Source organism: Anolis sagrei, chromosome 4 (assembly GCF_037176765.1).
Source record: "Anolis sagrei isolate rAnoSag1 chromosome 4, rAnoSag1.mat, whole genome shotgun sequence".
NCBI lineage: Eukaryota > Metazoa > Chordata > Lepidosauria > Squamata > Dactyloidae > Anolis > Anolis sagrei.
The window spans coordinates 116,011,638-116,038,349 of NC_090024.1; the positions used below are offsets into that span (position 1 = coordinate 116,011,638).

At 39.8% G+C, this 26,712-nt stretch overlaps 1 protein-coding gene across 1 annotated transcript in view; it reads right to left on the reverse strand.

Annotated features, from left to right (window-relative positions):
* Nucleotides 1-26,712, reverse strand: part of CDC73 (cell division cycle 73) — a 164,717-nt gene that overhangs the window by 115,454 nt on the left and 22,551 nt on the right. The window contains exons 8-9 of the mRNA XM_060774537.2: nt 6,212-6,310; nt 1,429-1,507 (exon numbers count right to left, since the gene is read on the reverse strand). Of these exons, the coding sequence (XP_060630520.1) occupies nt 1,429-1,507; nt 6,212-6,310 (178 nt within the window). The remainder of the gene's footprint in view (nt 1-1,428; nt 1,508-6,211; nt 6,311-26,712) is intronic.

Genomic DNA, 26,712 nt, shown 5'->3' on the forward strand with positions numbered 1-26,712 from the left:
TGTTTAAATACAGGGCACACTTTCAGCTAATACATGCAAACGTGCATCCAGGTGACATCAGGTTGATGTCTGATTGCTAATTAAGACCAATGTGGAATTTATTATTTCTGTTTCAACTTTTTCTCTTTCCCCATGCAATATTGCATTCATTAAAATATTATTTCAGCTCCAACACATGACTTAAGCCACAAAATGAATAATTCAATAAAAATATAGATGAGTACTCAAATCAGCTTTGAACATAAAAACAGATTTTAAAGCAGCTTTACAAAAATATACTATCTGAATTAATTTGTATGAAATCAGAGAATCGTCGTTTTAAAAAAAAACATTAAAATGCGGCATAGCTGTAAGACCTGGATAAAAACGAAAAAATATTTTGAAGTGCAAAAAAGGGGCTATGGGCAACAAATATCTAGTTATATTAGTTATAAGTCTTTACTGTTTTTACTGCTTAATCCCATTTTCCACTTGAATGTTTGGTATGTCATAGAGCGAAGAGTTATTTTTATCAGACAGTTACCATTTCCAAAAAATTACTTGCACTTTGTCAAAAGCTGATGTATTCTGCTTAAAGGTTTGCCAGTGTGTATTACCATGCTCTGTTAAGCCCACAGGCTTTTTTATTCACTTGATATGAAGCTGGAACTCTGCTCTTTTAATCTTTGAGGACACCAAATCACTTTAGAAAGGATGTGACTATTTCCTGTTAACAAAGCTATTACTAGCTATATGGGGGGGGGGGGGGTGGTTACACTCTGCAACTCAATCACTATTGGGTTTTTGTTTGTTTTTTTGCATTTGCAGAGAAAAAAATTGCAACACAGAAAGCACATAGCTCTCAGCCTCAGATACATGCAGTAATCTACAGAGAAGACATTTACTGAACTGACACCGAAGAAGCGGATCGAGCGGCAGTGATGGCGCATCTACAAGAGGTGACTGTGGCTTGCTGAACAACCATTATTGGAACCACATTTGGCTTTCCCCAGAATTCCCTAGCTGGCTCATAGTTCTGAGAATTCTGAGAACATGGCTACAACACATTTGATGACAACACCAAACTATACGGGAAATGGACAGAAGTAATTTACACCTGCAAAAAATACTTCCATTCTTCAAACATTTATCCAAAACAATCTCCTGGGTGTTTTACCATGGCATTTTGGAGGAATATGCTTTTCCTTCAAGGCTTTTAAAAGAAAACAGCAGAAACTCCCACATTCCCTTATAGTACACAACTTTACTGTCAGGAGTCAACGTTGCATATTCCTGGTCCCTTTTATGTCAGAGCTTCTAAAGTCCATGGTAGCTCACCAGGTCATCTTCACTGTAAATTATTCAGCTGCTTTTACTGTAAGTCTCTCAGAGATCTTACAATTTGAGACTGGACAAAAAGAACACAAATAAAAAGAAAATAACACTTACCTTCTTTCCCTTTAAACCTTTCTTGATCGTATCTGTTGTATGCAGCTGGAATAGGCTGCTTGTTCCTTAAGGTGGGATCCTGAAAATAAAATAAAATTGACTTTTGTGGATTGCCTTTATTTGTCAGTTTTTTCCAATGGCATTTAGGTTTTGGAGAGAAGTGTATGTGAAACTACTGAAGTACTGATAATATACACTTCATTTAAAACCATTAATTCCCTATTCTGAACCTATCATGCTATCTAGGCTTCAGTAAGTCAACTTAACAGTGAAGGACAAGACTGCACAACCTATGGCCCTCCATCTGTTTTGGCCTTCAACTCCCAGAATCCCTAGCCAGCTTGTCCAATGGCCAAGAATTCTGGGAGTTGGAGGTCAAAACAGCTGGAGGGCCACAAGTTGTGCAGGTCTGATCAAGCAGATTCCTATGTCCTTGCAAAAATATTGAGCAACTCACTTTCCTCCTCACTTGATGTGAGAGAAGTGATCACAGATTATCTGGGTAGTTAAATGACAATTTCCACTTCTTCCCAGCGCCAAAGATGAGAAGAAAATATGATTAGTACCTACATGCTCCAGACAAAGAGCATATGTACCCAGTGCTCCAATATCTGTCTTTTGTGTTCTTGAGAAACAAAGGGCTTCAACCAACCTTTGGGATCTCTATCACCTGCAACTGCCTGAAGTGTGTTGAGTGCTTAGAGCAGTGGTTCTCAACCTGGGGTCCCCAGATGTTTTTGGCCTACAACTCCCGGAAATCCCAGCCAGTTTACCAGCTGTTAGGATTTCTGGGAGTTGAAGGCCAAAAACATCTGGGGACCCCAGGTTGAGAACCACTGGCTTAGAGGCACTTAGAACTAAATCATGTGTTTTCCCCAAACCATTCTAGTAACCAATATGGTCTGAGAAAAAGAAGAGAACCCCATCAGCTACCTGTTAGCATAGTCCACTCATAGCTTATGTCAAGTTTTCTCAGAGTGATGGTCTTTGGACCAGTACCAATCCACATATATTTTTCAGGAAAGAAACAAACAATTGTAGTCAATGGACATAAACATGGTACTGGTCCTTGGTATTTTAGGGAAGAAAACGCCTATAGTTCTTTCACATCAGACATCCAATGAAACATTGGTTTAAATGATGTTATGGTTTAAATATGTATACAGTTTCTGACAAGACTGAGTGATTTATTGTTAAGTATATTTTGAATTGAGGAATACAGATTAAGTACAAACTTGGATGGAAAAAGAAGCTTCTCCTCCTAAATATATTTTAATGCTGTCAACCTAATGGGGCACTAAATTCCCATTTATCAATCCTGCATAAGCAGTTTATTCACAGTTTGTTTCAATAATTCAGAATTGTCTATCTTTAAAAAGCCCATTCACTTCAGTGTTAAAGTGTTTACCGCAGTGGTGGAAGTCTTGCTATTACACATAAATACAAAGGGGAAAATGCATCAGATTCTGGGGGAAAAATGAAGATCGTGAATTCTAAGGAGGTGGGGGAGAATTTGAGCCAAAGCCAAGTACCATGGATATTTTGGAACAACTGTCTGCTCTTGGTTCTTATTTTGGGCTTAATAAGCAGGCAAATGACATGGTGAAATGAAAAAGAAGCAATGGAGATCCAATAGGTAGGGGATTAGCTCCAGCAAAGTCACAAGCAGAATGCCATCCAGATTGGTAGGCACTTATGGTCTGCTCTGTTAGAAAGCCATTATACTATCAAGATGATAACTTCATTGTACAACGAATTCTCAATCAAGTTTGTTCCTATATCAAGGCAGTTTGTATAACAAAAATGTTACTCTAAGCAGACTTGTTATTTGAACTTAAGTTGATTTGAAGACTTGAAAAACAGTTGGATGTGGCTCATACAAGCTGTTCAAACTAAGGACCCAGCTACCTTCTGTACAGTTAATTATGTACAGTTAACTATGTCCGTCCCCCCATGGAAAACCATATCTCCCCAGGGTTCTGGGAAGCATATTTTCGGGATATATATAAGGATCATTCTGGTGGGAATGCCCATTCCATCCTAGATTCGGAAAATCTCCTGACATGGCCTGCTGTCACTTTGACAGAGTTCAAGAGCCTTGTCAACCAATTACAGCAAGGGGAGGCCTCAGGAGAAGATCTCATTCCCTCGGAAGCCATCAAGAATAACCTAGAATTTTGGGGCCCTATTTGAGCATCACTTTTCACCTGCACTGACAACTACGGTCAAATTCCCAAGGACTGGGGGGGGGGGGGGGGGTGGCGGCAATCATCGTCTCCATATATTAAAAACAGAAAAAAGACGATCCAGCAAATTACAGGCCTATCAGCCTTCTTAACACTATCAGTAAAATTTATGTAAGACATCTAAAAAGGAAACTGCAGGATTTGGTGGACCAAGAAAGTATATTATTTGACGAACAAGCTGGATTTATGAAAGGACGGTCTACGGTAGACCATTGTCTAGTGTTCCAGCATCTGATAGAAAAATATACCATCATCAGCTCTGCATCTCTGTATGTGGCCTTTATAGACTTTAAGGCTGCCTTTGACTCCATCTCTAGGACTAAGCTATGGGAAAAATTAGAAGGCAGCTCAATCGACAGATGGCTTCTCCATCTTATCCATCAACTCCATGAAGGGACATCTCTCAAAATAAGATGCAATGCCCACTAACACAGTTAGAACAGATAAAGGAGTCAAACAAGGCTGCATCTTAGCCCCATCATTATTCACCTATACATCAACTCTATGGTGGACCAATTGCACATCATGGACTTTCACCCTCCAAAACTCTTGGGGAGACATATCTCCACCCTATTTTATGCTGATGATGCAGCTATGATTTCAAAAACACCAATAAGCCTCAAAAGAGCATTGAAAGGATTGGCTCTATATTGAAGGGAGGATCAGTTACAACTTAACTACCAGAAACAAAAATCATGGTGTTTGCCAAAAGACCTAAGCGTCACCACTGGAGTGTGGATGGAAATAAAATTGAGCAGGTCCCATGATTCAAATATCTTGGGGTAGTCCTCCAGTCTTCCAGCAACAGAAAAGCACATGGAGTTTATGTGGCTGAGAATGCACAAAGGAGTCCATCTGTCATACTAAAATACCTGAAGTCAAAAGGGGGAAACTTTATACCCGCAGCATCAAACTTTTCAAAGTCAAATCTATGGCACAACTCCTTTATGGTTTCCAGATTGGTACCTTTTCTGACTTCACCCCACTGGAAACTGTTCAATCCAAAATTTTAAGATCAACTCTCCAGGTACCAAGGTGTGTCTCCAATGCCACCCTACACCTGGAGACTGGTTCCTTGACAGTTGAGAACAGGGTGTGGGTGGTAATATTGAATTACTGGCTCAGACTATCCCTCTCTCCTTCGGGCCTTGCACCTCTCATTATGAAGGACAACTTTTAATCCAGTTGGCAAAGGAAGATAGTAGGCAAAACTGCATTTCTGGGTCTATCCCCAGAACTATTAATCAGCATGGGATATGACCAAGCCAAATCCCAGATCAAACAATGAATAACAGACACTGAGCACCAAACAGCTCTATCTAACGCCCCATCCTTTATTACCAATGCAGACAGTAGGGTCTGTACCTCCCCTATGGAATATCTTACTGTGTTGGAGGTGGTCAGCTATCGGCGAGCCTTCACCTTGGCACAATGCCATGCGCTTCCTTCTGCCATACCAGAAGGTCATGACCAGAAGACCCCATACTCTGAAAGGCTATGTCCCTGTGACTCAGGTCACATAGGAACAATGGAGAATGTGCTTCTGCAGTGCCTGTTTTATAGAGACATTTGATCTCATCTCATTTCACCATGGACAATTAAATACCCAGGACGCTCTGGACAATTTTAAGTAGCCCTGCTGCTCTCAGGCTAGTTTACAGTTTTTCTTTGAAATACGGTAAATATTCAAAAACATTTGATCTACTGATGTCTCAATTAATATAATTTTATTGGTATCTATTTTTATTTTGAAATTTACAAGGAGCTGCTGCATTTCCCACCCTAGCCTTATACTCGCATCAATACGTTCTCCCAGTTTTTTGTGGTAAAATTGGGTGCCTCAGCTTATACTCAGGTTGGCTTATACTCAAGTTGTTGTTGTTCATTCGTTCAGTTGTCTCCGACTCTTCGTGACCTCATGGACCAGCCCACGCCAGAGCTCCCTGTCGGCCGTCACCACCCCCAGCTCCTTCAAGGTCAGTCCAGTCACTTCAGGGATGCCATCCATCCATCTTGCCCTTGGTCGGCCCCTCTTCCTTTTGCCTTCCACTTTCCCCAGCATAATTGTCTTCTCTGGGCTTTCCTGTCTCCTCATGATGTGGCCAACTTTGTCTCTAGTATCCTTCCCTCCAATGAGCAGTCGGGCTTTATTTCCTGGAGGATGGACTGGTTGGATCTTCTCGCAGTCCAAGGTATATACTCAAGTATATACGGTAAATAGAATAACCAATACTGGAAATACACCTAATATACAGTGTATTCTGGCGTATAAGACTACTTTTTAACTCAAGAAAATCTTCTCAAAATTAAGGGGTCGTCTTATACGCGGGTGTAGTCTTATGCATGGGAGTTGTCTTAACTCTATATTTTAACTGGAAATGTTGGGGGTCGTCTTATACACCCAGTCGTCTTATATGCCGGAATATACGGTATATATATTTTTAAAAAAACCTTTGGGTTTTTCCTTTCTTTTTTTCTCCCCTCTTCTAATCAGGTCAGTTTATTCAGAGTTGAGGAATGTTAGGAATTAGTCTTACCACCGGTGCTGTATTCGGTGCTGGTCTTTGTTCAGGTGCACGGCCCTCTTCTCTAGCTTTGACTGACTGAAGGATTGCAAATATGTTCTTGGCAAAGTTCTAGAAAAAAAAGAGAGATTAATTTTAATATTGTATTATCAGTGGCATATACTGCTTCAAAAGTGACTACATGACACAAGTATACTATGCGAATATACACACACTTGCATATACATACAGTCAGCTCTCCACATGTGCTGGGGTTAGGGGCATGGAACCTCCAGGAAAATGAAAAACTACAAATAAAGATTTTTTTCCCTGAGATAATATCTCCCTAGGAATATCTGGGTTCTCTAACATGACTCACTGGAAAGTTGCCACAGAATCACATTGGAGGATCTAGATATTCCTAGAGGGAATATTTTAAACAAATCGATGAATAATCAAATTTTTCACAAGTCAGAATCACAAATGTGAAGGGATAACCATGTGTGTGTATTATACTAGATAGATAGAGACATACATATATCCTCTGAAGTCAGAATATGCATCAGAAGTATAGCTAGAAGACACATTAAGAATGATCAGTCATGCTTCTGTCCAAGTCACAGATATTTTACTGCCAATCCCTTCTCCTTCCATCTGCACCTCACAATTCACATGTTTAGTCATTTTCTAGCACATTTGCACAGAACAAAAGGATAAACATAACCTTTAATATATTTCCAATTGCCTGTGTGCTCTGCTTCAAATGCCGCACTTTTGTGTATTCCTTCAGAATCTCTCTTCTCTGCATTTCCAGCCCCAATACCCAACAGTTGAGGGAATATGTTTTTTGTCAATTTATGCAAGTGGATTAAAGTCAGGTGTGATGTTTGCAGTGACCCATGTGTGTAAACATATATCCTCTCAAAAAGCATTTCATTCTACAGGGGGAAAAATGTTTCTTTCTGTTGTCCAAAATAGGATTCATTAGTAATACTGAACCCTGCTCAATGTCTTAACAAAACCAATAGAGCAGTGGTTCTCAACCTGGGGTCCCCAGGTGTATATGTGCTTTGTGTGTGTATATATGTCTGTGTATATGTGCTTTGTGTGTGTATATTTGTGTGCTTGCATATATATATATATATGTGTGTGTGTGTGTGTATGTATGTATATATTTGTGTATTAGTGTGTTTATATGTGTACATGCATATTGTGTAAATGCATGTGCTTGTCTATATGCATATTTGTGTGTACATATGTATGTATGTAAACCCTGGCCCTTGAGAGCTCCAGTTGGAGGTCAGCTATGACCAGCAGTGCTGTGGAGTTTGAAAAGGCAGGAATGGAGGCAAAAGAGAGAAACGTGCCAAGAGGAAGGGGCGTCAAGCCAACCTCGACTGGGACTGCCTTCCACCTGGAAACCAATGCCCTCAGTGCGGGAGAAGATGCAGATCAAGAATTGGCCTCCACAGTCACCTACGGACCCACCGACAGAACATTGACCTTGGAGGACCATAATCCTAGGACTACGAGGGATCGCCAAAGAAGATGTGGATATGTATACGTGTGTGTATCTATATGTATGTGTGTATATTTGTGTGTGTTTGTGCATATATGTGTGTGTGTGTGTGTGTGTGTGTGTATGTATATGAGTGTATGTGTATATGTATATATGGTGTATTTTTTGGGTTTTTAAGTCTGTTCCACAGCCAATAGTGAAAGGACCAAGGCAGTATGTGTGTGTTGAGGAGTGATGGACACTTGTTGGCCTGATAGGTGTATTGTGTCCAAATTTGGTGTCAATTCGTCCAGTGGTTTTCGAGTTATGTTAATCCCACAAACGAACATTACATTTTTATTTATATAGATACACACACGCACACACACACACCAGCTTTAGAAAAAGGTCACTTGATCTGCTTTCTTCTTCTGATTGGCTCTGCCAAGACTAACCAGGGGGGGCAGGTGGGAGGCGGACCCACACACACAGCTTCTTTTCTCATGTGGCAGCCAGATACCACCAAAAATTGGCCACTGAGAAGGCATGTATGCCTGAGAAAAATGACTAACAGCAGGCTCCAGAATTTACTGGATCGCAGATCCCTGGAAATTGTATTAATTGGAACCAGTGGTAAACAGGCCAGGCGTTGCAGTTCAACAATATCTAACTCCACTTTATTTAAGCTTATTAGCATTGATAAAGCGTAACTAAAGTATATTATGCTATTTAAAAGAAGAATATAAAGCTTTTAAAAATGCACATATTTAACCAATCTGTATCAACCCTCAAGATGCACTTCATGCTGAATGGCATATGTACACAACAGATGTCTTCCATTACAGATAATTTTAAGTAATAATGGAAGCATTCCACGGCATGTACTCCCCATAAAAAATTTGCAATACAAAATGGCTCTCTCCTATTCATTATGGAAACATTAAAGCATTAAAAAACAGATACATACTAAGTATACCTGTTCACAAAGGACCAATTTAAGCTGCTTTCTTACTTATTTCACCTTGCATGCCACATTCAATTCTGTTCACTGGGCCAGAAAAAAAGGATTTGAAACTACACTAGAGTAACCCATGTGGTACATCTGTAAAAACTGAGCATCCTGCTTTGGTTTCTTCCACAATCTTTTGCCAATGGAGCAGAAAAAGCAGAGGGATTAAAAGAAACTCCTAATGCAACTCGTGCGCTTCACTTGAAGAAACTCCAAGTGAACAAGATATTCGTATTTATATAGATTACTCTTCTGTATTAAGCTTCTCAGGGCTACAACAGAAACCTCAGCTAGCAAGCAAGCAACCAGTCTAAGAAATGCATGTTGACTAAGGCATGGACCACCTTGGCCAGATCCACCTTCCCGAGGTATGGTCACAGTTGTGCAAAAGCCCTCCCGGCCACCACCGACGCCTGAGCCTCAAACGTAAGTGAATAATCCAGGAGGACCCCCAAACTGCGGACCTGTGACTTCAGGGGGAGTGCAACCCCGTCCAGCACAGGTTGCCACCCTATACCCCGGTCTGGTTTACGATCGACCAGGAGGACCTCTGTCTTGTTGGGATTAATCTTCAGCTTGTTCGTCCTCATCCAGACAGCCACAGCCAATCCCAAATACACCAGTCCCAAATTTTAAAAATCTAAACAGCCACCCTTGATTTTGCTATTTATGTAAGGGACACCATTGTATATAACAGGACTTGAACATCCACAGATTTGTTCCACGGGGGGTCCTGGAATAAAAACCCAGGAAATAGCATAGGCTCAGTATGTTGTTCAAATCGAGTCAGCTGGACTAGTTCCAAAACCCATAGCCTCTTCAACCTGGTGGGGCACTGTCATCGTGGGTTCGGATCAACAATCACAACAACCCCGCCAGGTAGGCACGTAATTTATATCTTCTAATTACTGCAGCCTTAATGATGCACATGGATGAAATGTTCAAGGCAAGCAGATCATCACAGCCAAACATCAGCAGAGTCCTTTATCAGCAAGTCAGCAATTAGCAGAGAAAAATATGCTGCAGCTACTGAACCTTATCTCTTAATGAAACACTGGAACTTTCAGTGTCATCCAAAAATAGTTTGAAGGCTTTATTTCGGCTTGTTGCATTTTTACAGTCTATTAACAGTCTGCATCAGGATACTCACGAACATGGCATGAGCATGTCCATCTTAGAAGTTAACATGGCAATAGGTCATCCTTCATGAAGGCAACATGGTGAAGGCGGATCTGGCCAGGGTGGTCCATGCCTTAGTCACCTCCAGATTGGATTACTGTAATGCACTCTACGTGGGGCTACCCTTGAAAACGGCCCGAAAATTCCAACTGGTTCAACAAGCGGCGGCCAGGTTACTAACTGGAGCTCCTTACAGGGAGTGGTCAATCTTCCTGTTTAAGGAGCTCCATTGGCTGCCATTCATTTACCGGTCCCAATTCAAGGTGCAGGTGCTTACCTACAAAGCCCTAAACGGTTTGGGACCCTACCTGCGTGACCACATCTCTGTGTACAAACCCACACGATCTCTTCGATCATCTGGAGAGGGCCTGCTCACGCTCCCACCACCATCGCAAGCGCGATTGGTGGAGACGAGGGAGAGGGCCTTCTCAGTGGTGGCCCCTCGACTCTGGAACTCACTCCCCAGGGACATTAGGCAAGCCCCAACTCTGGCAGTCTTTAGGAGGAGCCTGAAAACGTGGTTGTTTCAGTGTGCCTTCCCAGAATAAGGAAACTCCCTGCAAGATGTCCTTAAATGCACTTTAGATTGTCTGCACATTTCTTCCCTCTCCAAAACCTCTATCCCAATTACATGTTACCTGTTTATGCCCAGCATTATTTTTTAAAATTTTAATTATTACATCTGATCCAGCCATAGGTTTTTAAATGCATCGTGTTCTTGTTATTGTTTTTTGCTTATGAGTTTATGTATTGTTTTTGTATTATTGCTGTTATTGTTTACTGTTGTGTTGTGGGCTCAGCCTCATGTAAACCACATCGAGTCCCTCGGGAGATGGTAGCGGGGTACAAATAAAGTGTTGTTGTTGTTGTTGTTGTTGTTATTATTATTATTATTATTATTATTATATCCAATTCAACAGCCAGCAGAGTGATCTTGTCTGCTGTGGACTCATCTTGTTGTCTTTACAATAATAATAATAATAATAATAATAATGAGAGAGAAGAAGAGAAGGGACAAGCACATGTTGTCCACTCTTTAAATACACACACTGGTTTCCCATCATGCCCAGGGACAAAAGGAAATGATGCTAAACTTGTCATTCTGTCACATGGACATGACTCAACTTCTTTAGGTAAAGGTAAAGGTAGTCCCCTGACATTATGTCCAGTCATGTCTGACTCTGGAGTGTGGTGCTCATCTCCATTTCTAAGCCGAAGAGCCAGTGTTGTCCGTAGACACCTCCAAGGTCATGTGGCCAGCATGACTGCATGGAGCGCCGTTACCTTCCCGCCGGAGCGGTACCACATTTGCATGTTTTCGAACTGCTAGGTTGGCAGAAGCTAGGCCTGACAGTGGAAGCTCACGCCGCTCCCCGGAATCGAACCTGCAACCTTTTGGTCAACAAGCTCAGCAGCTCAGTGCTTTAACCCACTGCGCCACCGGGGGCTTCTTTAGTTAGTCCCATTTGTTCCACATTACCACTTACTTAACCTTTCGGTAGATTTCTGTGAACACATGTTCAGAAAGAAGAATTTTTCACACAAACAATAAAACACATAGAGATGCATACGTTACATTTCTAACTAACACAACATTATCTGGCTGACAGGTACTAAGAACACTCTGTTGCCTTTATCTTCCATAGTATGCTTGGTATCATGAAGAATACATCTGAAAAAGTTATTTTGGAAATGGAGACAACAGGGCTTCCAAACCTTTCTTACAGAGGCTAGTAAAGTGCAATTTATTCTCAACTGGGTATGCAAGAAAACTCAACTGCGTTTGTGAACCACATTTGTCCTAAATTAGTCTGAAACTCCAGAATGGAGTTCTGTTGCATCAAGGAATAGACTCCACATTCCTTGATGCAACACGTTTCTGCTGAGGAAATTTGCCTTCAAATATGAGGTATCTGGGTTGTTCTGAACAGAACTATAATTTACACTCAAACTGTTAAAGGCTTTGGACAAGGATCTACTTTGTCTGGAAATACAGGATTGTATCAGCAGGTTTATAAAGACTAGAAAACCTAAATACAGTAGAGCAGCGTTTCTCAACCTGGGGGTCAAGACCCCTGGGGGGAAGTGAAGGGATGTGAGAGGGGTCGTGAAAGACATCAGAAAATACAGTATTTTCTGTTGGTAATGGGGGTTCTGTGTGGGAAGTTTGGCCCAATTCTATAATTGGTAGGGGTCCAAATGCTCTTTGGTTGTAGGTGAACTATAAATCCGAGCAACTACAACTCCCAAATGTCAAGATCTATTTTCCCCAAACTCCACCAGTGTTCACATTTGGGTATATTGAGTATCCGTGTGAAGTTTGGTCCAGATCCATCATTGTTTGAATCTACAGTGCTCTCTGGATATAGGTGAACTCCAACTCCTAAACACAAGATCAATGCCCACTAAATCCTTCCAAAATTTTCTGTTGGTCATGGGCGTCCTGTGTGCCAAGTTTGGTTCAATCCCATTGTTGGCGGAGTTCAGAATGCTCTTTGATTGCAGGTGAACTATAAATCCCAGCAACTACAACTCCCAAGTGACAAAATCAATTTTTTTGAGTGATGGTCACTCCTTGGGTTGGTTTTGTGGCCAAATTTGGCGGCAATTTGTCCAGTGGTTTTTGAGTTATGTTAATCCCACAAACGAACATTAGATTTTTATTTATACAGACTGTGTTGTGTGTGTATATACAGGGTTAGTCAAAATGAATAGGCCAATAAGAAAATTAATTGTACCCGAATGTATGTTTACTGTAACCAAACCACAGCTACGTAGCGACAGATAAACTATCAAAGTTTTTTTTGAGCAACACACATGTACGCTAATGCCGCTAGGCGTCGCTAGGAGTCGCTGTTTTCAAAATGGCGGAATCAGGCAAAGAGAAGGCGTTTTGTGTTATGCCATTACGTCGGATGTGCTGCAACGGATGTGGAATGAACTGGACTATCGCTTGGACGTCTGCCGTGTCACACGGCGCGCCCATATCGAACATCTCTGAAGGTGAGACAAAACTTTGATAATTTATCTGTCGATACGTAGCTGTAGTTTGGTTACAATAAACATACATTCGTCTAAAATTAATTTTCTTATTGGCCTATTCATTTTGACTAACCCTGTATTTGTGTATATGTGTGTTTACGTATAGTTCTGTGTACCCTGTTTGGTTCAATTCCATCATTGGTGGAGTTCAGAATGCTCATTGATTGTAGGTTAACTATAAATCCCAGCAACTACAACTCCCAAATGATACAATAACCCCCCCCCCCTCCAACCCCACAACTCCACCAGCTTGCTGTAGTCAATGTTTTCAATACATTGCAAAGTTTTGGTGCTAAATTTGTAAATACGGTAATAACTACATAACATTACTATGTATTGAACTGCTTTTTCTGGCAGTTTGTTGTAAAACATGATGTTTTGGTGCTTAATCTGTAAAATCATAACGTAATTTGACTACAATAGGTTTTTCCTTAATCCCTCCATATTATCCAACATTTTAGCTTATCCAACGTTCTGATGGCCCATTTAACTTGGATAAGTGAGCGTCTACTGTAGCTGAAATTCAGGGCCATAGCCAGAAAAAAAATTGGGGAGGGTTGAAAATTTCGGGGAGGGTTGAAAATTTCGGGGGGGGGGGGGGGTTGAAACCTGCCTCCTAGCTCACGCTGAAGCATAGAGCACAGCAGGGGGCAGAGCAGCCTTCAATAGCCTGCAACTCCGCTCCTGTCAAACACCTCCACCAAGTCTGGCCTCCTTAATGAGAGCATTCAACACCCCCCCCCCCCCCCCAACTTGGTTGCTTTGCTACATCAGCTATTGCTGCAAGTAATGACAGTGTGAATAAATTGTCAATATTTGCTTGAGATAGTGCTTGCAGTTCTGGATGGACTTTTAATTTTTTGTGTCTCATAGACTTAGCATGGGGATTTGGTTAACCAGTTAAAATTCATGAATAAACCAGCTTTTTTTTTTAACCTGAAAATTTTCGGGGGGGGGGGGGTTGAAGCCCTAAAATTGCCCCCTGGCTACAGGCCTGCTGAAATTGTCAAGCTACATAATTGAGATGGTAGCATACGGTCTACTGAACTGCACCTTTAGTTAGGATGACGTGCCTGGAAATTTTCAGCTGTTTTCATTTCGAAAGAAATATCTATCAATATGATCATGAAGATCAATGCAGAAGGAATGAGAGGGCTTTTCCTAGTATTGACTAGAATTATTTCTTCATTACAGAGAGCTGGTTTTTCAGAAAAGAAAACGAATGGTTCTTTTTGGTATCCATTAAAGCAGCTTGTAAAGGAAGGTCAAGCAATGACACAGTTCCTTCATTAAGGGAAGAAAACGTAAAGATTAATTGGGGAAGGAAGATGTGTTTAGGAAAGAAAAAAGGAGTTCTTTCTCAAAAATATCCCTGGCTCAATTGCACAGCTAGTGTCTCTGATCTGTATACATCAAATAGGGAGTCTACTGACAGTATTTCAACCTTGGTGAAAACATATGCCTCCTTACTAGTTCAGAAGCAATACAAAGTGAATCATCACTTTGGGGAACATTTTTAATTTTTTTCATTCACTTTTCCATGCACATTCCTATATGTATATCCTCATACAAAAATATATAACAAAAATGTGTATAGTTGAGAAAGATGATTTATACCTTTAATATTTGTAAGCGGTGTCTGGAAGATGACTTCCTGGCTTAAAAAAAACATATACAGCTTTCATGTACTGTCAATCCTTGACTCCTTTCTCACAGGAAATAATACAACCCAGAGAGCTGAAATCAGCCATAGTTGGCTGCCATTCATTTTCTGGTCCCAATTCAAGGTCCAGGTGCTCACCTACAAAGCCCTAAACGGTTTGGGACCCGCCTACCTGCGTGACCGCATCTCCGTATATGAACCCACACGATCCCTCCGTTCATCTGGAGAGACCCTGCTCACGATCCTACCTGCGTCGCAAGCACGTTTGGTGGGGACGAGGGACAGGGCCTTCTCTGTGGTAGCCCCCCGACTCTGGAACACTCCCCCCAAGGACATCAGACAAGCCCCAACGTTGGCAGTCTTTAGGAGGAGCTTGAAGACCTGGCTGTTCCAGTGTGCCTTTCCAGAATAGGAAACTCCCAGCATCATGTCCCAAACGCGCTTTATTAGAGATTTAAGATTGTCTGCACATCGCACCTACCCTAAAATCCTTACATTTCTCCTGTCATGCCCAGCACTTTTAATTTTATTCATTACATTTGGCCCGGCCCTTAGTTTTAAATGTGTCATGATGTTATTGTTTTATTATTTTACTGTTATTGCTTTAAGGTTTACTGGTTTGCTTTTTGAGTTTTATTGTTGTATTTGTTATGCTGTTGTTTTATTGAGGGCCTTGGCCTTTGTAAGCCGCACTGAGTCCTTTGGGAAATGTTAGTGGGGTACAAATAAAGTTAATAATAATATTATAATAGTAATAATAATAATAATAATAATAATTATTATTATTATTATTATTGTCAACAAACCATTGATGTAAAAATGATGTTTTGCCCTTACTTAATCTTTATGCTGTTTTTCTCCCAGAGTTGGACTCAAAGCAGCTCTCAAAACTATTAAATTATAAACATTTACAATACGATTTAAAAGAAATGAAAATGGTTTCATAACACATATCAAATTAATTAAAAACGTTCAAATGCTAAAAGGGTCAGTAAAAACATTCCCAATAAAAAGACTATCTAAAATTTTATTTTATGCTTATTAGTATTTGCGCTTTAATCTGTATTTTTAAAATACGTATTTTTATGATCCTTTGTTTTATCCATTCTCTAACTAACTTTCTTTGAGCTGTGAGAAGATGCAGGTAACATCATCATCATCATCATCATCTGCAGCAAAAGCAGCAGCACCACTATCATCATACATTAAAAGCTTGCTTGAATAAAAATACCTTTGTCTTCCAGCAAAGGACAGCAGAGAGGCCTAGTCTCTTGTGGAAGATCATTAGAGCAGTCACTAAGAAAGCTCCCTTGTGCCCTCACCAAACCTATAATGGTGGTAAGACAAAGGGAAAGCTTCTCCCTAAAGATCTTAGTGTCCTGGCAGGTTCACATTGGTAGATATGGTCCTTCAGATAGTCTGGACCCATTCTGAATTGTGCCTGGAAATATACCAGCAATCAGTGAAGTTATTTTAACAAGGGAATGATATGCTCCCTATAACTTATTTTAGAACAAATGTTGCTTCAATAAACAGCTTCTGATTATAACTACACACTGCAATCTATATGAAAAAGAAAGGAAAAAAATTATGGCCTTTTATTTGCAATAAAATAAGCTGGGATACAGCGGCTAAAACCTCATTTTTGTTGGCTGGTTACAACCCCATTCTGACAACAAAAGTTGCCCTTCATTTGTTTAAAGCTGCTAAAAGAGATCAGAGTGCATAGATCAGATTGGGGTGCAGTGTAGGGGAGATGAGGATAGTTGATGCATATATCATCAACAAGCGCGTTTGGTGGGGATGAGGGACAGGACCTTCTCTGTGGTAGCCCCCCGACTCTGGAACTCTCTCCCCAAAGACATCAGACAAGCCCCAACGTTGGCAGTCTTTAGGAAGAACTTGAAGACCTGGCTGTTCCAGTGTGCCTTTCCAGAACAGGAAACTCCTAGCATCATGTCCCAAATGCACTTTATTAGAGATTTAAGATTGTCTGCACATCGCACCTTCCTCTAAAAACCTTTACATTTCACCTGTCATGTCCAGCACTTTTAAATTTTATTCATTACATTTGGCCCAGCTTTAGTTTTAAATGCGTCATGGTGTTATTGCTTTAATGTTTATTGTTATTGCTTTAATGTTTATTGTTTTGCTTTTTGAGTTTTATTGTTTAATTTGTTAAGCTGTGGTTTTATTGAGGACCTTGGCCTGTTGTAAGCTGCACCAAGTCCTTCGGGAGATGTTAGTGGGGAATAAATAAAGATAATAATAATAATAATAATAATAATAATAGTTATCAACAAACCATTGATGTAAAAATGATGTTTTGTCCTTACTTAATCTTTATGCTGTTTTTCTCCCAGAGTTGGACTCAAAGCAGCTCTCAATAATAATAATAATAATAATAATAATAATAATAATAATATATCTACGGCTTAGCTACACTGGTTTTAAGTTGACAAATTCCTATATATTTGTATTCTATTTTAACAGGACCAGACGTATGTTGTATGTTGTATTTGCACTGTCTGTTTTTGATAAGGCCAACTGGCTAATCAATAAAATTATTGTTGTTGTTGATTGTTTGAAAATATATTATCAACATTTCTTGGTTCAGATGCAACAAAGATCTGAAGTTATATTAATCTTTATGGCCTGCCTGCTTACCTGAACAAAACAGGTGTGCAGATAGACAAAACTCATACACATCCTGGCTTATTAGACCCAGATTTGGTCATTCAGACTAGTCTACTCATATAATGTTTCTGACTGAAGAAACTCAAGCTCTGAATGAAATGATAAGTATTTGGCAAGCCAACATGTGCTCTACTGCCTGTAGGCTGAGAAGTTGCTATTTGTTCAGTTGAATGCATTATTGTAGGAACATCACACAGGCACTACAAATATCCATCTGTTATGCATGGGTATTTTACATGCAAGAAAGAAGCATCTGCTCCAGACAATTAGACCTAGAATGAGGTACTGATCGGTAGTAATACACATATATATTACAACAGATGGCTAAGACATATCAGCTAACATAAAACAATTAGTTCTGCACAGTGCTTTCAAAAGCTAAGCCACCAAACTGGACACTCCCTATTCAATGGCCTTAGAGTTTAGAGGCCCTGTGTAACACCCTGTGATCCTAGCTCTTCATATATGACAATGATATCATCCCAAGGGAAAGGGGGAAGATGAGCCAGGATTCCTTAATCCATAATTTAATACAGCTAGTAATCAGTATGATAGAATCCTATAATACACTGGACTTAATCCAATTGCTAATCTCGGCTACAGTGGACTCAATGAATCATTAATAAAAAGTAATTCAACAATGCTCAAAATCTTACTGATTCAATAGTTCAACTATAATAGGGAATAACAACTGGATTAAGGCCATAGTTCTATTCCTGAGTCTATTAAAAGCTAAGTAAGGCATGGATGAAAGGCAATCTTGAGAGGCATTGTAGCTAACGTTAACAGTGTTTGAGTATATTGTATATGATTGATTCCACATTTTTCCTTCAAGTAAAGACAGTATTATAATTCAATAAATAAGGTGAGGAGACAGTATTATAAGGAAATAAATAAGATGAAGAGACAAACTATTACAAGTATACTGGCACAATGCTCTCAATGCTAACTGTCGGGTGCAGTACACTGCCAATTTTAATCCCAATTAAATATGCCATAGGAATATAGAATGCTGTCCTACACCAGGTCAGATGGGTCCATTTAGATCAGTATTGGGTATACTGACTGCCAGAATTTAATTTAACGGAGTCAGACTCTAACTATTCAGCCTTAAGGAGTACTGGTAATACTATTTGAGTTTTGCTAAATCTGACAAATAGTCATGTGGGATAAATCAAATTCTGGGATCCAGCTGTCCCTTTTATGTAAATATCAAGACAACAAATAATAACCCCAGAAGAGTCCATGTTTAAGGTCTAGAAATCATGTCAATACATTCCAGTCTCATGTCTGTTTATGCTGGAATGTCCAATTTACACAGAAAAAAGAAGAACACTTTGGTGACTCATTTTTATTATACAAAACTATGCAAGGAGGAGCTGAGGAGCCTTCTAATCAAGGTGAAAGAAGAAAGTGCAAAAGCTGGGTTGCAGCTAAACGTCAAAAAAACCAAGATTATGGCAACAAGAATGATTGACAACTGGAAAATAGAGGGAGAAAATGTGGAGGCCGTGACAGACTTTGTATTTCTAGGTGCAAAGATTACTGCAGATGCAGACTGTGGCCAGGAAATCAGAAGACGCTTACTTCTTGGGAGGAGAGTAATGTCCAGTCTCAATAAAATAGTGAAGAGTAGAGACATCACACTGGCAACAAAGATCCGCCTAGTCAAAGCCATGGTATTCCCTGTAGTAACTACGGATGTGAGACCTGGACCTTAGGGAAGGCTGAGCGAAAGAAGATAGATGCTTTTGAGCTGTGGTGCTGAAGGAAAGTGCTGAGAGTGCCTTGGACTGCGAGAAGACCCAACCAGTCCATCCTCCAGGAAATAAAGCCCGACTGCTCATTGGAGGGAAGGATACTAGAGACGAAGTTGAAGTACTTTGGCCACATCATGAGGAGACAGCAAAGCCTGGAGAAGACAATTATGCTGGGGAAGGTGGAAGGTAAAAGGAAGAGGGGCCGACCAAGGGCAAGATGGATGGATGGCATCCTTGAAGTGACTGGACTGACCTTGAAGGACCTGGGGGTGGTAATGGCCGACAGGGAGCTCTGGCGTGGGCTGGTCCATGAGGTCACGAAGAGTAGGAGACGACTGAACGAATGAACAACAACAACATGTTTTGTTGCTTGGTCATAGCAACTGTAGCTAATTGTGTAAGTCACATAAAAACCTGTACATTGTGCATTAATTTAGAATTCAGAAGGCAGGCACATTAATAGGCCCTTTTGCTTGGTACACTAAGATTTAATTAAAGAAGTATATTCACATTGGGACCCGACAATCAGTTATTTTACACAATTTTAATAAAATGATATCATAGTTCCTTCTACTGTCTGAGTGTGTGTTCATCATTGATACAAATCTAATCTATTCCGGGCATTTAAAAGTATATGTTATTTCTTTGAAGAAATATTTATTGGGAGCATGGACAATCAATAAGTTCTAAACCATTAGTTCTGTACCATTACTGGAGTAATTACAGTAGGTGGTCAATAACTAGCAATTGATTGGGTACTATGACTGTAAAGGCCAAGTTGCAATAAGGACATGTTTCATCTTTATCCACAAAAATCAACATCTCCTGGAGTCAACCATTCCAAAACAATGTATCAGACCGAAATTTGAAAAGAAAATTGACTTGTAATGCCTTCAGGTTTAGTTATTATTAACCACACAAAAGTTTTATAAATCTTATTTGCTTAAATAAAATCTCAGTTTAAACCAGTTGATCAAATGAAAAGGATGAATTCATCTACAGATCTGATTCAATCTTGCACTGAGTTGACAAAGAGAAGAACATTCCTTTCCAACAGAATTTCTGGTTCAGCTGTCTGAAGATTCTTCCTAACAGATTTTCTCCGGACGGCAGCCTACTACAAAAATACAGGACCTGGCACTAAAACTGTTAGATTATGTTCGGCAGAACAAATTTCATGCCTCATTTAGTTTGCATTATCACATTTTACTCTGCTAGTACTTTTTATATTAAAAGAATATAACATACAAACCATTTGAAGTCCTCAATGTGAAACTGAAGTCCAATTAATTAAAGTGCTTTTAATGAAAATAACCACTTTAATATACCCAAGAACATCAGGAAAACATTATATGAGTGATTTAATGTACTTCTTCCTGTTAACACACATGCAGTACTGTTTAAGGTTAAAGTATAATTATTGCATTTTAATATCTACTCTAACATAACAATTCTAAGCTTGTTTAACATAAAATTAAGTTAAAATGTAATAAGTATGCTTATGTTACCCTAAGATTCTTTAAAACTTCTGATTATACTAATACAGGTTGAGTACCCCTGATCAGTGGTGCTGAAGGAAAGTTCTGAGAGTGCCTTGGACAGCGAGAAGATCCAACCAGTCCATACTTCAAGAAATAAAGCCTGACTGCTCATTGGAGGGAAGAATAGTAGAGGCCAAGATGAAGTACAGGGTTAGTCAAAATGCATAGGCCAATAAGCCATTCAATTGAATGGCTTATTGGCCTATGCATTTTGACTAACCCTGTACTTTGGCCACATCATGAGAAGAAAGGAAAGCTTAGAGAAGAGTATGATGCTGGGGAAAATGGAAGGAAAAAGGAAGAGGGGCCGACCAAGGGCAAGGATGGAAGGTATCCTTGAAGTGACTGGATTGACCTTGAAGGACCTGTGGGTGGTGACGACCGACAGGGAGCTCTGGCGTGGACTGGTCCATGAAGTCACGAAGAGTCGGAAGCAAATGAACGAATGAACAACAACAACAAACCCCTGATCTAGAATTCCAAATCTGAAACACTGAAAAATTGCCCACATGGGTGACTGAGATAGTGATACATTTCCTTTTGGTTCAATGTACACAAGCTTTGTTGCATACACAAAACTGGTAAAATATTGTATAAAATTATCTATAGTGTATGTGTATACACAACATCAATGCATTTGTGTTTAGGCTTAGGTCCCATGACCAAGATACCTTGTTATACAGATATTCCCAAAAAAATATTAAAATTCCAAATCCAAAACAATTGTGGTCCCAAGCATTTTGGATAAGGGATCCTCAACTTGTATAGCAATTAGGGCTGGGCGGTTTCGTTCGTTAATTTCGTAATTCGTTATTGATTCGTATTTAAATTAACTTACGAACTGATATTGAGCCATGCAGGAGCAACTAAAAATCGAAACGAATTTTTCAATTTATTTCGTAATTGTTTCGAAATTGTTTCGAAATTGTTTCCGTATGTCTGGTGCAAGTTTTATAGTTGTTGTTTGTTTTATCAGTGATAAAAAATAAATTATCACACCAACAGTCAACAACAGAGGGAGAGGGAAGCTTCAGAAGTTCCCCCTGTCACATTTGGAGGGTTTTTTTAGCATATTGCGCAATCGCGTCCGCCATTAACAAATCAATTCGAAATTTACGAAATTTCGTAAATAACGAAAAAAATTTAAAGAAAAATTCGGAATTCTTTTAAAAAACGAAACGCAATGGACCCCCTAAAAACGAAAGGAGTTTAGAAACAAATTTTTCCGTTGTTACCCAGCCCTAATAGCAATTTTTCCGTTGTTACCCAGCCCTAATAGTCTAGGACACAGTGAGAGACTGCGAAAATGACATGGAACTCACTATTTTCCCATTGTATCAATATATCATATATGGGTGTGTGAGTGTCAAAGAAATTATGCCAAAAAATTAACCCTAAAATTTTGCATTGACTTATACCTGGCCTATACCACTGCTTCTTAAACTGTGGGTCTACTTAGCTCAATCCTGGGGTCACAAAAATGTTGGTAACAGTTTATAGTGTGCTCCACATAAATTATTTCAGCTCTACATCACAAAAAGGAGAATCAGCCTGTTTAGCAAGCCTTTCAAATACTGATTAATAATAATAATAATAATAATAATAATAATAATAATAATTCTTTATTTATATACCGCTCTATTTCCCCGGGGGGACTCAGGGCGGTATCCAAGCAACAACATCAAAAACATACAGAGTCACAACATGAACAAAAAATAACAGTAACAGCAACATAAGCATGGAATTACCTAACAACAGATAAATATTAAAAGAAAAAAGTCTGTCTATTGGTGTGGTTTTTATACCGATTTTAGATACCTACATACCCAGGATCATGTAAAAATTTCTCAGACAGAAAGAGGTCTTGAAAAAAAATTCTAAGATGGAAAGGGGAAGCAAGTGGAAAAGTTTAAGAAGCACTGGTCTATACATTAAAACTACTCTGAAAAAAGTCCACCCGAACATAGCCTCCAGTCATAGAAGCACCGATTCCATTTATGCATACATTTTCTATGCTTCAGCAAGACTCCTTAAAATTCCTGCCAAGGAGCAGAGAGTTGGGGAGGGGTGTCTTGCAGGAGCAGAACCCCCAGTCATAAAAACAACAATCTTCCTTGACACACACACTTCTGTAAATGAAATGCTGAGTACACACACATACATGCACTTTTCCCATAGCAGGTTCTTTAAATAATAAAAAAGTTGAAATTGTCAGGCTAGGTAATTTAGATGGTAGCATATGATCTACTGAACTGCACCTTTGAGCTAGCATGGCATGCCTGGAAATTTTCATTTTTCCCATAGCAGGTTCTTTAAATCAGGCAAGAAGCAGTGTGTATGTGTGTATGTATGTGGGATGTGTAGCATTTCTGTTACAGGAGGAAATGCTTAGGTAGTATAAACTGTCCTTTTGGGCATAGTCCCCTGTAAAAGAAGTGTCAATCTCCACAGTAGGGAACATCCACCACTCGTATCTCTACCATAACATGCTTCTATATTGAACCCTTGACCTATCCACAGGTCATATGAAAATTTTAGCCCCTATGCCTGCCCTTGAGTGATACAGTACATGAGGTCAACTTATACACAACACAAAAAGTAGATGCTAATAACTACAAATGGTACCATTTGTAATCCTATTCCCCAAAATCATCCACTAACACTATGTAACAAAATTGGGGGGAAATATGTTCCTGGTTTGAAAGTGTTATTTCCTTTTTAATTGTGTAGTACTTAATTTGAAAGTAGTTGTTATACCATAGAATCATAGAGTTGGAAGAGACCTCATGGACCTTCCAGTCCAACCCCCTGCCAAGAAGCAGGAATATTGCATTCAAATCACCCCTGACAGATGGCCATCCAGCCTCTGTTTAAAAGCTTCCAAAAAAGGAGCCTCCACCACACTCCGGGGCAGAGAGTTTTATTGCTGAACGGCTCGCACAGTCAGGAAGTTCTTCCTCATGTTCAGATGGAATCTCCTCTCTTGTAGTTTGAAGCCATTGTTCCGCGTCCTAGTCTCCAAGGAAGCAGAAAACAAGCTTGCTCCCTCCTCCCTGTGGCTTCCTCTCACATATTTATACATGGCTATCATATCTCCTCTCAGCCTTCTCTTCTTCAGTCTAAACATGCCCAGCTCCTTAAGCCACTCCTCATAGGGCTTGTTCTCCAGACCCTTGATCATTTTAGTTGCCCTCCTCTGGACACATTCCAGCTTGTCAATATCTCTCTTAAATTGTGGTGCCCAGAATTGGACACAATATTCCAGGTGTGGTCTGACCAAGGCGGAATAGAGGGGTAGCATTACTTCCCTAGATCTAGACACTATGCTCCTATTGATGCAGGCCAAAATCCCATTGGCTTTTTTTGCTGCCACATGACATTGTTGGCTCATGTTTAACTTACTGCCCACGAGGACTCTAAGATCTTTTTGACACGTATTAGAGCACAGTATTTTGGCGTGCTGCAATGCTCCAGTGGGATCCCTTCCCAGGTAATCCTCAGAGTTCAAGATGCTTGTCTGTTAAGATGAAAAGCACACATCTGTGTTTTAGATGGATTAAGAATCAGCTGGGTTTCCCTGTAACAGGCAGTAAGAGCACCTAAAACTTTGGAGAGCTTCTGTTCAACCATTTCAAAGCTCCCTGCTTGTGTGGTGATGGCACAATCATCGGGCATAGATGAAATTCTCTGTCGCTTCTAACAGTGGCTGATCATTTGTGTAAATATTAAACAATGGTGGAGCAAGCACACTCCCCTGAGACAGGCCATTCTTCTGTTTATGCCATCTGCTTCTCTGGCCCAGGAACTCAACAAAAAGCTCCTGTTTTGTAGCAGATCTCCTATGAAGCAAATGAAGTGGTAGTCCTTTGTGATATTATAAATTTTTCTCAGGAGAAGGCAATGATTTACAGTATCATATGCTGCTGACAGGTCTGTGAAGACAGTTCCTGTAATCTGCTGCCTTACAAAAACCATTTGTTATGTGCTGAGTCAGTTTCAGCACTTGTGATGTGCAGCTTTTGCCTTTCCTGAAACCAGCCTGCTGTGGAATCATACATGGGTCATTTTTTTCCATAATTCTATGCAAAATAAATCTGGCACAACAAGGAGATTTGTCTATAGCTTTTTGGATCATTATGATCTTTGCCTGGTTTCAATATGGCTATGATTCTTGCTTTCCTCCGGATTTTAGGGATCTGACAAGATGCAATGCAGTTGTTCATCAGCTTCAGCACCCAGCACCTTGCTTTTGGGCCAAAGTTCTTAATTTGTTCCATCCATATATCATCCAGGCCAGCTACTTTGCCATTTTTAGATTTATTGAGAGCTGTCTCCAATTTGGTAGATGTAAAAGTTTCATGAAGTTTGTTGTTCTCATTTTTTGGTTGTCTGACTATTGATTTCCTTTCTAGATGGTGGCAAGGTTGGGTTTCCCATTCTTCAGAAGTTCATGTGCTATCTGGTCTGCTTTATGTTGGTATGGGTATTAGTTGCTCAGCCTCTGAATTGGTTGAGACTCAGAGATATTCATTGCAAAACTATAGTAAGCTGTACTGCAGAATGTCCCACAAAAACAAAGTTGTTGCAGTTTGATAAACTTTTTCCATATTTTTATGATAGAGCCAATAAGGGAATGACATTTATAACCCAGGAACAAATACCATGTCACATAGTGTTTTCAAAATAAATAGAAATCACTCTATGGGGAAAATATGGCACAAATACTTTTTATAAAGCCAATGTTCTGGCTGGCAGAATGAGAAAGGAAACCATAACATGATCTCAGAACTGTTAGGCAGAGTTCTGGAAATTATAGCTATATGGAAGTACCAAGAGTGATCTAAAAGATTATTTGTCTCCCCATGGAAGCAAAGCTTCTGGCTCCCCTTGTAAAGACAGCAGCATGCACAGTGGGATCAAAGTATGGAAAGGTTACCTTTCTTAGAATAAAATTTCCACAGTTCTTTTAGACTAAAATCTTCATGAACTCCACAGTTAGTGTGAGCACTGGGCCTGCTGAGTATGAGATTCTGGCAGCTTCGGCCCAAGCAGTAACGTTTTTCGAATTTTTGAGAAAAGTAATGCATTCTTTGAAGCTTCTGAAAAAAGGAACTCTTTTTTCCTAACATACCAGAGTTTTCCTAATGTTCAGCAGGCATTTGCAAAAGAATATAAGTAATGTATAACTCACTTTCTCTTTTTTGAAGTTATGAAATCCTGTAACTATACCTGACCTCCTATGCAATGGAGTCAGGTCCACTCTACTAACAGTGAAAAGAAAAAGTGAGGAATTAAAGTGTCTTCTGTAAACCAGCAAATTATTAAACAAAGAATTTTCTCTCCAATTTCTATTCTATCCCCTCTTCAAACCTCTGTAGAGAAAGTTTGGTTGTCTGGGTGATTAGCCCAAGTGTATGGAGATACAAGGAGCTGGAAAATCACTTTGAAAGAGTAATGCAAGTAGGGCAACCACCTATTATCTGATCACTGCTAATTGGAGCTAGGAGAGACTCCAAAAAGAAAGAAAAAAAGAAACCAAGCAGGAGAAGGAGACTCACTGAGCAGAACTGCAACCCTCCTTTAATTTTGGCTGCAAACTTTCCAATAATAGTTCGTACCTGAACATCTTGTTGCTGTTGTTTATTCATTCAATCGTTTCTGACTCTTTGTGACCTCATGGACCAGCTCATGCCTGTCGGCCGTGGCCACCCCCAGCTCCTTCAAAGTCAAGCCAGTCACTTCAAGGATACCATCCATCCAACTTGCCCTTGGTCTGCCCCTCTTCCTTTTTCCTTCCATTTTCCCCTGAATATTCAGACTCTAAAGTTTCAAACAGTTATCCTACTCATAAGATTGAAATAAAAAAAAAATAGGAAGTGAACCATATAAAGAGAGGCTAGATCCCCTACTTCGCAATCTCTGAGGAAACCACTTATTTAATCAAATAAAAGCAAATAATGGCTTTTGTAACCTGACAAAAAGGTGTGAAAGCAAAAATAATTCTTAAAGAACTCATTGGAGTTTACCAGCATTAAGCATGCATACCCTTGATGTCCTTGTTTGTTAAAAAAAAAGAAATTGCAATAAAATCAGTCTTTTACATGCGCATCTTTTTCCTTTTGCAAATTAGCTTATCCACAGATTT